This window comes from Dermacentor andersoni, chromosome 3 (assembly GCF_023375885.2).
Source record: "Dermacentor andersoni chromosome 3, qqDerAnde1_hic_scaffold, whole genome shotgun sequence".
NCBI lineage: Eukaryota > Metazoa > Arthropoda > Arachnida > Ixodida > Ixodidae > Dermacentor > Dermacentor andersoni.
Genome location: NC_092816.1, coordinates 36,398,529 through 36,410,682, shown reverse-complemented (window position 1 = coordinate 36,410,682; position 12,154 = coordinate 36,398,529). Strand labels below are relative to the sequence as shown.

Genomic DNA, 12,154 nt, shown 5'->3' with positions numbered 1-12,154 from the left:
GACGACATTGCGGATGCGAGAACTAGAGCCTGTTCACTGATTTTGACACGATATTGTAAACTTCCCGCTGCATGCAGTGCAATAACATTTGGCTCACATGTTCATGGGAGTCTTCTTAACAAATCGACAATGTTTTTTACTTTGTCCAAAAAGTGTTTTGGCCACGCTAAACATTAAGCCTGGTAGTGGTAAAAGTTTAGTTAGTGTACGGAGTATGAGGTCAGCAGTTTATAATGTGTCAACACTTACCATTGTTTTCTATTCAGGCGCCTTCACAGGCAGACGTGCTTGCAATAGTTTCCTTGTTCTTGATCTCGTTGTCTAGTTAGTGACACTTCCCCACTACAGCAGTATTGGCCAAGAAGAAGGCGAGGACAGAGAGAGAGAGAGAGACAAAATACATGTTCTAAGATACGTGATAGAAAACGAGCAATGTTGAAAAGGAACAATGCACTAAATTGTGAACCGAAATGCATAATGTAATAAATTAAGAGCTCGCTTAGTTGGCACTGATGCCCTGTGTTCTAAATGAATGATGTTCTTTGCCCTCTTAGCTGGCGCGTGCCCAGGACACGGGTTTGTTCATGTCTTCAACTTACGACACCACGCGGGCGGTAGTATTACGTCGGTTCTGAGGTACATTGCTTCCGCTTCTTGAGTTTCTGAAGAAAGTTGATCTTTGGGTATAGAGGTATTTCTGGTGGCCCAGCTTGCCCACCTAATGAACAGACAGCATAGCACGGCAGTGTCCAGAAGTTCGCGTCTCAGAGGCGACATCGAACTTATTAGCCAAGGAATCCACAAATGAGAGAGACTCTTATGAACGACAAGCTTTGTGTCTTCAGCTCCAGAACATTTTTTCTTCCCTTAGGAAGTGCCAAAGTTACAGCGGAGTAAGTGAGCATTCATAAAGGGCGCAATCGTGAAATTCAGTGCATATATACTGTTGGCGCAAAGATGGTGCTTTATGTAGACGAACGATTTGGACAAGCGTATATCCTCTACCACACTTATTAAAATATTTACGCTAATGATTCTTTCTCTCTTTATTTTTATAGCTTAAAGTGCTCTAAAAGAATGGAAATGAAAACAAAATAGTGAGCATTACGTGTCGGCATTTAATGAACACTTCATAATACACCGTTCTATGTAATGAGCATGTCGCAAAGCCATATCAATTTAACCTAAAGAATATGCTGAGGCAGCTTTGTACGTAAAGAACATAAGGGATAAACAGAAAGCGAAGGAAAGAAAGGAAGGACTCCTGTGCTAGTTAGAAGACGAAGTGCACTGTCAGCGGCTAATAATTGATTTCTCTTCTCCAGGTTATCGGTTATTGTGAGCGTGGCTTGGATCATCAGGATGGAGGCAGGGAGTCTTTTTACTGCCTCTGTCAGCAGCGTCAGCTAATGAGGGAAGAAATAGAACTTTGGTATTTCTTATTTTTTTTTCTTTTCATCCCTGGGCTATAGCGCAATGGTGGACGCCACGGGCGGAGAACGCGCGTTCTACTCTTTTGTTAGATCGAATCGGTGATCACAAAGCACCGGAAGAGGCCCCAGATTTCCGGACTGAAATCTTCGTTGGCCGAATTCGTAATCTCTCATACGCGATGCTTCAAGAGAAGAAGCTGAAGGAAAAAAAAAATGATGGGAGAGAGAAAGCGAAGCAATTGTCAGTGCTATCGGGTGTAATGGCAGCAATCTGTATTCAGCTCTTGTTCGGGGAAACCACATTCGGTCCGAGATCGTTGCCTGACTCAACCAGAGAAAGCAGATTGATGAAACTATAGTTGATTAGAGTGAACGCATAGTTAACTGGATGAATGAAATGAATGTCACGCCGATCCAACTACGTTATATTTACGTCACATAAAGTTGAGCGTACTTGCAGTAAGTGGTTCGCTTCTAAGAAGCGCCACGCCCTACGTTACGTTATGAATGAGAAAAAAGCAGTTGCGGAAGGGGTGGGCCTGAGAATATGCAACTACAGGTGTAGGCGAAAGGTACTTATTGCTATCAAATAGAAAACACACACTCAGCATGAGCTGGCGCACGCTAATTCTCTTTTTCACCGACTTGCACTTAACGGGTTGCAGATTGTAAAAATGCAGTAACTTTTTAGTTTTTTTTTCGCTTGCTGTCCTTCACTGACATCGCGGCGCCGTAGTTATCGCTGGTGTAGGTCACACGGCACGACCAATGATAAGAAGGGAAGTACTTAAAGTAAAATAGATAGTTACAAAATGCTATTCTGTAGAATGCACTTTCTCTCTTCGCAAATGTTTCTCACGCTGTATTGCGCACCTGGTGACGCACAGCATTCATTACCTGCCGTTCCAAGCGTTAATTCGCTTATGCAGCACTTATGTCGTGGAAGCATTCGGCAGGCTTTATCGGTGAAGTGCAATGCTTTCGTGTACGAACGATTTATGCAATAGCACTTCAGCGCTAGGCGAGACGGGTCGGGCAAATGTGGCTGCCTAGTCAGGGTGATGATCTTTTGCCCTGTTCATGCATGGAAATTGAGCTACGCCGATCGATGCCTTCCTAGGCATGGAATTTGTGTTATTTGTCTGCGTAATCTTGGTTTTATCCGTTCGCTTCAGTCAGAATTCATCGCACAGCAGCACTTGATAGCATGGAGTTATCGGGAAAACATAACCGGCATTTAAACGCATTGACTATGAACGCTTTAAGCTATTCCATATCGACTTGATCCGCCCGTTCAAAAATTAGGTTATATTATATAACAGCGAGATTGGAGTGACTGAGATGAAATAATGTTTGTGCCTTGCGCTTCTTGTACAAAAAGTTCCTTTATTTCAAGCGAAGCCTGGATTGGCTCACAAGTTTCGGTGGCCGTTTGGTCACGCAAAAATCCAGTTGCTCCCAGAGCTGAGCAGCTGTGTGAAAGGGCAGTTTGATGAGTTGACAGCTGAGCCGGTACCACAGCGTGAGTCATTAGCAAGGATTCCAGCTGCATAGGCGCGCGCTCACGCCGCGTGCCCTACCAATCAGAGCCGTTTCGCTTCTGCCGGGGAGGCAAAGGGCAGGAAAATGTTTTGCGTGCGCTGCGCCTTCTTCGTTTCCGTTCAGTTCATTTTCAGAAAACGGATGGGACAGCCACACGTTGTGCGTTCCCCCTAGGAACTGGCAGCGTTCGACGAGCGACAGCGAGAACTCGTCTGTGAAAGGGCGCACCGTCGGCGCGCCGATCCAGCCGCTAAGGCTTGAATATAGTCCCACGTAGCATGAACGCGCGCACACATTACGTCACGTTGGCGAGAACAAGAGCCTATATAGTTCGACCGATGGTTTGGAGCACTGGCACCGCCAACGTTACAGGATGTGGCTAACGCTGTTGAACGCGTCCGGCTCTAACGACGCTCGCCCGCGCGCCGGTAAAGTCGGACTATAAACGCGCCTTTAGAGCCGCTTCATCCCAGGCAATCCGACAGCAACGAGATCCCGAGCTAAGGGAGCGGGAGGCCGAAGAAATCCCACACCGTTGGACGTGGGTTACTTAACCGTGGCGAAGGTCAGGTGCACGCAGGACAAGCTTCGCTAACCCCCCTTTTCCTGTAGGGGAAGGGTTCGTATTTTTTTTCATTTTTTTTACAATTCTTGGTTTTCCTACATTAAACGAACTCCAAAGGGTCTAGGCTGAATCGGCGTAGGGCACCTGGCTAATGGTCCTGAACTCTACACAAGATGTCAAAACAAGATTAAAAATGTAAAATTTTCTGCTGAAACACGCTTCAACACTGTGCCATCATCGCACAAACTGTAAATCACTTTTCACCTGTTTTTCATTTACTAACTACGGAATTTACTTCGTGACTTTCTGCTGTGACTGGGCTGTAAACATTTACGAAGCCTGAAAGAGAGACAATCGTAACAACGTCAATATCTATTGTACCATGTAGCGCGCTTATTGGCGATCTCTGTTAATGTAGATGCTACAAGAAAAGCAAATACAAGACGAATGAGTATGAAGATGTATTGCATGGGTGCTGTAATGTCCGATGTGGCGTGTATTCCCTCTTTGAAGTGAACAAAAGAAGACGCTCTCCTTTACTGTCAACAGTTTACGAGAAGCAGGCACGGGGGCACACAGAAGCTCAATCAAGGTCGTGTTCAGTCTCCGCCCCAGTTTCTGGAAAATCTGAGCGGAGGCAATTTCCGCGAACAACGTTTATTTTTCTGAGATAGCGAGACGCTGCCGATTCGCTCCATTGAAACGCCTCACTTCTCCGATGGCAGTGGTCGGATGATTTACGGTGCTTCGGTTTCCTATCAAGCGTGGAGAAAATTGCGATGCTTTCGTCCTGGCCATTAGCGTTGATGACAGCTTTTTTCTCCGTAAAGCTTGCTCCGTTCGGAGGTATTGGCCATCGGCGCATGCTGCAACAAACAGCAATCTGTGTCTCGGCCGATACTGGTGTTTGTCTTTCCGGTTATAATCATGAGTTATGGAAGGGGTGTCTGCGAAATGAGTGCGAGGATGCGAGAGTTCTGAAAAAATATATCTCGTTACAAATTCATTTAAAAACACTCGACGACATCAAATAGCTAAGTATAAAGTAGAGTATAAGTGCCAGACTGCGTAGCGAAGGGTGGGCGGAATGCATAAAGATGAAATCTATTACCGGGTACCGGTACCGTTCTGTGAGTATTTTAAGTCTGCCGATCGCTGTGGATGTTTCAGAGGGATTTTATTGCAATCGCAATTAAACTCCCGGCAAATTTTCGCCGCCGCCCTGTGGTTTCGTATAAAGTCCAAATGCGATAAGATCGTGTGCCGCACATCGTATGCTGTGGGTGTGAGGGAAAGCGTGCGAGGGTAAGTCGGGACGGATGGCGGCTTGATGCGCACCGTCCTGCAGCGCGCTTAATGTTGGAGGTCACGTGAACAAACACTGGCAAATGGAGGAAGGGGGGGGGGGACGTTGAGCGGACGCGGTAATGTGAGCAAGCAACCGCTCAGGAGGGGGAGGGTTGCAGGTCGGCGTACGTCTCCTCCTCTAGCCCAGCCATGGCTGTCCGTGTCGCCTTGTCTTGGAGGTAATCAGTGGCGGGCACAAAGTTTGGCGAGCCGAGATGGCTGGTCACTACATTAGCGCTGTCCTCTCTCGCGCCTAGTGAAGGTGGTCGGATACGTATTGAAGCGAGAGGCAGCGCGACGCATTCGTTCAAAGAGGCCGGAATTTTTCGCCACGCCAACGTTATGACATTGGCCCTTTGGCCCTCCCCATCAACTAGCAGGACATACAATGAAGTTATTTCCTTCTCCTCCTATCCCAAAGCAAACGTTTTATCACAGATGATGCACATTTTGACGGTGCCGAAATTTGTTTAAATGACTGGTCTTTGGACAAAAATTTGTACTGCATTGTCGTGAAAATACTCATTTGCGCCCCATTTACAGTGTAGCTTAAAACGATGCACCTATCACCTATCTCCTCACCTGTACCTATCAGCCATACCCATCACGGCAGCTTAGTGGTGCCGTACCAAATATGGCGGCGCCTAGATTGAGATGAGGGAGGAATGCAGAAACATTTGTTACCATGCTTTAGGACCATGGTAAGAAACCCCAGATGGTCAACATTAATTCGGAGCATTTCCTTACAGTGTCCCCCATAAGGCGCTGTGCAGCCTCCCGATGTTAAACACCATAATTTAATTTTAATTAGTGGTCACGCTCGTGTGAATTAAAAAAGAACGAGCACACATAAGTACATAATATGTTGCGCGGTAACTTCGCTTGTCTGACGCTGCCCTTTGCGGATGACATCATGAATATTTCGTGCGATAAATGTGCGTATAACAGAAAACGAAAGTTTAGTTTGACTCAAGACCAGTGACATCTGCGTGAAAACGCGATGAGTTCAATAGTTTCCCTTCCTTTTGGGCATTCTTAGTGGTGAAATGTATACACGCAGCTTCGGCAGTAGTGAAAGCAGGCTACAGGAGCTCATTTATAGTAATACGTTTCAGTGGATAGATTATGCTTTTTGTTTTCTGCGTGCAGCGCAGATGGCACCGAGGAACGTGCGCACGCTAATCACCGCGTCTCCTTCATTCTCACCCGTTCTAGAATTCTCACCCGTTCCTTCATTCTCACCCGTATTGCTAATCGCGTAACACAGCACAGCACACATCACACGCGCACACGCACACACGCGCACGCACGCACACCGCAGCGGTGGCCTACCGAGCTCAAATGCCGGTGCCTCCGGAAACCCACAGGTTCATTTCTAATGGGTAGAGGTGTTCCCTCACCTCGTGGTCGGCTCTCGTAGGGGTTCACGTCTCGAATAGGGGGTCCAACAGAGATTTACGAGAACACACACACACGCACACACTGCGGTCCGTTTCCCTACGCATAGATTAGCCGATATCTTCGTTGTCTTTCGCCGCACACTTTACCACACCACAACGAGCATGGCACACTTCCATGAAAAAAAAAACGATATTCTGCGCACAATCCATCAAAGACCACCACGTGGTTCACGTCCGCAAGCAAAGAAAGGGCCAGCGCCGCCAGCTTTTCATCACGTAGTTTACCACACGCCGATGTTCTTCGGCACGCAACACTGCTAATCTGACTGGCGAAAGAATTCTGGGTATTCAGGAAAAATAAAGAAAGAAAAACACGTGTCCACGTGGCGCCCACATACACCAAGCACTGCGCAAGTGTATAATGCTCAGGGAGCTGGCGGCGGCTGTGTTTTGCCAACCAGGGTCACTGCATGTCCGCCGGTGACGTCACGCTGCGACGCCGCCGACGCGCTGGGACGTACACCAGGAGAGGTCTATCGTGGAAGGCACTTACGAAGAAGTTTCGAGTTTGTAAGAACACTGAGATCTAGTACGTACTACATGTTGAAGGCGACAACAAGTTCAGCTGAGATTATCAGAGTGCTAACGGTTGTACTTTGTGTAGGACCTGCAACATTCGCAACCTTGACAAATAGTGGGCATATGCCAGGGATCCGCTATTAATATGGCTGAGACTGCAGCTCATTAGGGTGCGAGAAAGATTAACTGCCGTAAATTGAAAGTGCGTGATGGGAACATTAGCGTCATCATGGTCGTGGTAAGGTATTCTTAACCGCAGCATGAAAATGAAGTACACGTAATAGTTGCAAATTCTTATGTTCTTTTTTTTAAATATGTTAACTGAGCGTACAACCACCCGATTCTTGGTTCATCGCTCATTGTGTGTGGAGCGTCTTTTAAAGGAGCATCATCATCAACAGTGCGTTTTGGTTTCACGGCTCTGATAGCCTCGTATGCTGCGCACGCCGGCACGTACCCAGGGGGGGGAGGGGTAAAGAAGAGATGTATCTCACAGGCGTACGTACCTGTGAGATACACGTTATTTCAATTCTCTTTTGCAGGTTTACTGGTATTTAGGGCGAATGGTGGGATCATTCACATTTGTACTAGTAAAAGTACCCTCCCCCTCATTTTCATAGAAAGGTTACCTTGGGTTGCCCCCCCCCCCCCCCAAAACAAAAATTCTGCGTACGTGCCTGTGCGCCCGTACTGCGGCACAAACTCCACATATGGATGGATGGAAACAACTTTATTCTGAATCCGGCAAATTTGACGACCCGGGCTCAGGTCTCCCATGAGGGGACTTCGAGGCCTTGCCTCGTCGCCGCCTCTCGGGCTTGCTGGACAGCCCACTCTTGTGTCTTGAGGTTGGAGCTGCGCAGAGCGGCGGCCCACTTCGACGCAAGAGCCTCCGGAGCTACTGCCATTGTAGCTGATGCAACCCGACACTCCCACAACATGTGTGACAGCGTCGCTCTAGTGTCCTGACATAGTTTGCAAAGAGCAGTCGGGTATTGCGCGGGGAAAATGTGCTGCAATCGCACCGGACTGGGGAATGTTTGTGTTTGCAATTGTCGCCAGATGACTGCCTGGCGACGTTTCAGCATGGGGTGAGGTGGGGGCAGCAACCGCCTGCCTAGCTGGTAGTGCTTGGTGATGTCACTGTACCTGACCAGGCGTTCTCGCGTGTTTTGAGCCAGCAGTTCCGAACTCGAAGAGGCGGTCTCCGATTCTGCGCGGCGGGTCAGTTCTCGCGCAGAGCGGTGTGCTACCTCGTTCAAGTTAATGAGGCCCTCATCGGTGGGGGTGGCGACGTGCGCTGGAAAACATATGATGGCGGTGTTATCGAAGTGCTGTCGACCAGCTTTCCTTAGAATCTGGAGAGCTTCTGAGGAAATGCGCCCCCGCGCGTAGTTGCGAACTGCGGATTGTGAGTCGCTAAAAACTACCTCGCAGAGGGGGTCGGTAAGCGCAAGCGCAATCGCTACCTCTTCTGCTGTTTCGGGGTATTCCGTTGCGAGACTACACGCGTGCGTAAGCCGGGAGCTAACGTCTACGACTACCGCCGTGAATCGGTGTTCTCGTGTGTATTCTGCGGCGTCTACAAAGCGCGTAGTCCTCTTTCCACCCAAGGAGCGCAGCAGTGCCTTGGCACGGGCCTGGCGTCGGCCCCGATTATATTCGGGGTGCATGTTTCGAGGTATAGGGGCGACAATCAGCGTGTCGCTGAGGTCAGGTGGAATGACCTGTTTCTGACCGTGTTGGACATGGTAGTTGAAGCCGAGTTTCTGCAGGATGTACCGGCCCGTGGCTGTCAGAGACATGCGTTCGAGTTGAGAGGTTCTTTGCGCATCCACGATTTCCTCAAGCGTGTTGTATACCCCCAGCTGTAGCAGACGAGCAGTGCTTGTGGACTCCGGTAGGCCAAGGGCGATCTTGTAAGTCTTGCGTATAAGGGTGTTGATTTTCTCCCTATCAGTGACATTCCAGTTGTGGAAGGCAGCCACATAAGTGATGTGACTGATTGCGAAAGAGTGTATGAGGCGCATGACACTGTCCTCCTTCATGCCCGTGTGCTTGTTTGTAATGCGTTTGATCAGGCGGGTAGCCGCTGTAACCTTGCCTTCGATTTTGCGGATAGCTTCTATGTTTGACCCGTTGGCTGTTATATGCATGCCTAGGATACGTATCTTCGGGACTCGGGGAATGCAGGAGCCGTCTTGCGTATAGAGGATTATGTCGTCACATTGGCGCGATTCGGCTGTAGGCTTGGGCCGGCGGCGCGAGCGGTAGACGAGCAGCTCCGATTTCAGTGGAGATAGTCGGAGACCTGTGTCTTGGAGGTAGGTTTCGACTGCAGATACCGCTGCTTGTAAGGTGCATTCTATCTGACCGTCACTGCCCTTGTTGACCCACAGGGTGATGTCATCTGCGTACAAGGCGTGATGGAGGCCATCGATCTCGTCGAGGTAGGCCGGGAGACCTAGCATCACGAGGTTGAAAAGGAGCGGGGATATGACCGATCCTTGAGGAGTGCCGGTGCTTCCTAGTGTATGTTCGTCGGATGTCATGCTGCCGACCGCGAGGGTGACTGTGCGGCGCGAGAGGAAGTCTCTGACGTAGTTGTAGCTTCGCTCACCCAAGTTGAGCTTGTTTATGCGGCTCAGGATTGCTGCGTGTGCTACATTGTCAAATGCCTTTTCCAAATCTAGGCCGAGGATGGCCCGATTGCCACAAGTTGGGTCATTCATAATCTGGTGGTAGAGCTGGAGCATGACGTCTTGAGTGGAGAGGTGTGACCGGAAGCCCACCATAGTGGGTGGGTAGGCTCCAGTGTCCTCGAGGTGGTGGTTGATGCGGGAGAGGAACGCGTGCTCCATCACCTTGCCGACGCAGGATGTGAGGGAAATGGGCCGCAAGTGGTCGAGGCTGGACGGCTTGCCTGGCTTCGGTATCAGGACTGCTTTAGAGCGTTTCCACGCCTCTGGGATGCAACCTGCTCGCCAGCATTTGTTGATGTATGCCGTAAGAGCGGTTATCGAGGCATCATCGAGGTTTCTTAGAGTCTTGTTCGTAACCTTGTCGGGACCAGGTGCTGATTTGCCATTAAGGTCGTGGAGAGCTGCGCGGATCTCTGACTCGTGAAATTCTTCATCGAGTGTCACATTTGTCTGTCCAGTGTAATCTCCGTGTTGCACATCGGGCCGTTGAGGGAAGTACTTGGCTAGCAGGCGTGTCACGAGCTGGTGATCACTCGTGGTAGTCTGTTCCTTGTGCAAAAGGCGTTGCAGGTTTGCTTGCTGAGCAGACTTGCTCTGCGTTTCCCCCAAGAGGTGACGAAGGAGACGCCACGTGCTGCCATTGTGGAGCTGCCCATCGACCGCGTTGCAGATGTCATACCACTGTTGGCGGCTTAAGGTCCGGCAATGTTCTTCCAGCTGGCGATTGATATGTGCGATCTTCTTACGAAGCTTTCGGTTGTGCCTTTGCTTTTTCCATCTTGCGTTTAGTGACGTCTTCGCTTCCCAGAGGTGGGCTAGTCGGCTGTCGATCTTGTCAACCTGGACCTCGGGTGCGAGCGTCTGCGTCGCCTTGTTCATGTCGTCGTTGAGCGTCTCCATCCATGCCTCGATGTCATCGATGTTCTCCTCACCTCTCTGTTCAGCTCGCTGCTTTCGGAATTTGTCCCAGTCCGTCCATTTGAATAGCTTAGGAAAAGGGGGTGTACCCGCCTGAGGAATTCGTGTTTCTATGATCATGTGGTCACTACCGAGATCTTCAAAGGTATTGCGCCACATTGCTTGAGGGATGTTACGGACCGCCGTCAGGTCTGGTGTCGTGTCCCGTGCCGTAGACGTGCCCGTGCGGGTCGGCGCCGTGGGATCGGTAATAAGAGTTAATTCGGCATCATGTAGGTCCTGCCACAGGCGTCGACCTTTGGCTGTAGTGTAGCCATAGCCCCAGGCCTCGTTCGGGGCGTTAAAATCTCCCCCCACCAGAAACGGGTTTGCGCCCGCCAAGGCAAGCGCCCCTCGGAACAGAGAGAGGAAACGTGCCCGTGAGTGAGCCGGATTACTATATACGTTGAGTAGAAATACACTGTGGTTGCGTGTTCTACAGGGAAGGAGCTCTACAAGCATGTTTTCCGCATGTGTGCCGCTTACGCTATGTTCTTGCACTACTGTCCCTTTCCGAATTAAAATTGCAAGTCCGCGATCAACGGGAATCGGCGAGGCATGCGCAGTGTAACCTGGAAGCTTTGGTACGGTACCTACTGTTTCTTGTATCATTATGATGTCGGGTTTGGGTTGCGCGTGTCGGACGTATTGTTGCAGCAGTGGTTGCTTCTTAGTGAAGCCCCGACAGTTCCACTGCCACACCACGAGCTCGTTAGTGGGGCTGGCCATCGTGGTGCTGTACTTGTGCGTTACCTGAAATAGGGCTAGGGTGAATGACTGTAGGGCCCATGGTGGGCATCATTTCCATGCCTGGGCGAAGACCTATGTGAGTCTCAATTTTGTCTATATGAATTTCAACCCTGTCTGTTCGAGCAGTGAGGTTATTGACCGCAACGCCGATGTTGCGGATCCCGGATTGAATTTCTGAAAGCAGCTTCCTAATTTCTTCTTGTTCTTTCCGCCAGTCATTTATCGTGACATATGCTTTGCGCCAATCACTTACTGCTGATTCGCGGTTCTCGAGCTGTTGAGACTCGGAACTGGCCGCCGCGCGTTTCTTTGTGGGCGGCGCCGCACCGTCGTTACCGTTCGTGATGGGAGTCGGGACTAAAGCAGGTTTAGGTATAGATGTCTGCGCCATCGACTGTTTAATCTCTCGAATTTCTTGGGTTAATTGTAGCACAACCGCACGTAATTGTGCGTTTTCGTGCTGCATTTCTTCTAATGCCACATCCCTGGGGTCCCTCTTATTATTGGTTTCTGAGGCGGTAGCTCCCTCAGCCCTGCGTCTCAGCGAGCCCTTAACCGCATCTGCCCAGCTCACCTTGTCAGGTAGGTCCGAATCTTGCTGGTCGGCTTGCTTCGGACGCCGAGAGCTCGAACGGCTACGGCTCGCCCCGGGGGTTTTGCTGCGCGCCCGGCTCCGAGACCTGCTCTGCCGGCGGGATGGAGGCCCCGCAACCGAGCGAGACCGGGCCCGGCCTCGAGAGCGGGAGCGGGAGGCAGGTGGGAAATGTTCGTCGTAGTTCTGTTGCTGTAGCTCGAGGGCGGCCTCCGCCGCTGCCCTCTGTCGGTCTCCGCGTCGTTTCTTAACAAGATAGGGGGTCTTGAATCGAGCCTTGCAGGCCT

General features: G+C 50.2%; 1 protein-coding gene across 2 annotated transcripts in view; it reads right to left on the bottom strand.

Annotated features, from left to right (window-relative positions):
• LOC126542913 (uncharacterized) overlaps positions 1-12,154 on the bottom strand; it is a 50,986-nt gene that overhangs the window by 17,354 nt on the left and 21,478 nt on the right. The window contains exon 2 of one of the 2 annotated variants that reach the window (XM_055064720.2): positions 250-342. The exons of the other annotated variant lie outside the window; for it this stretch is intronic. Coding sequence (XP_054920695.2) covers positions 250-252 — 3 coding nt within the window. The 5' untranslated portion in view covers positions 253-342. The remainder of the gene's footprint in view (positions 1-249; positions 343-12,154) is intronic. 2 annotated transcript variants of the gene reach the window in all.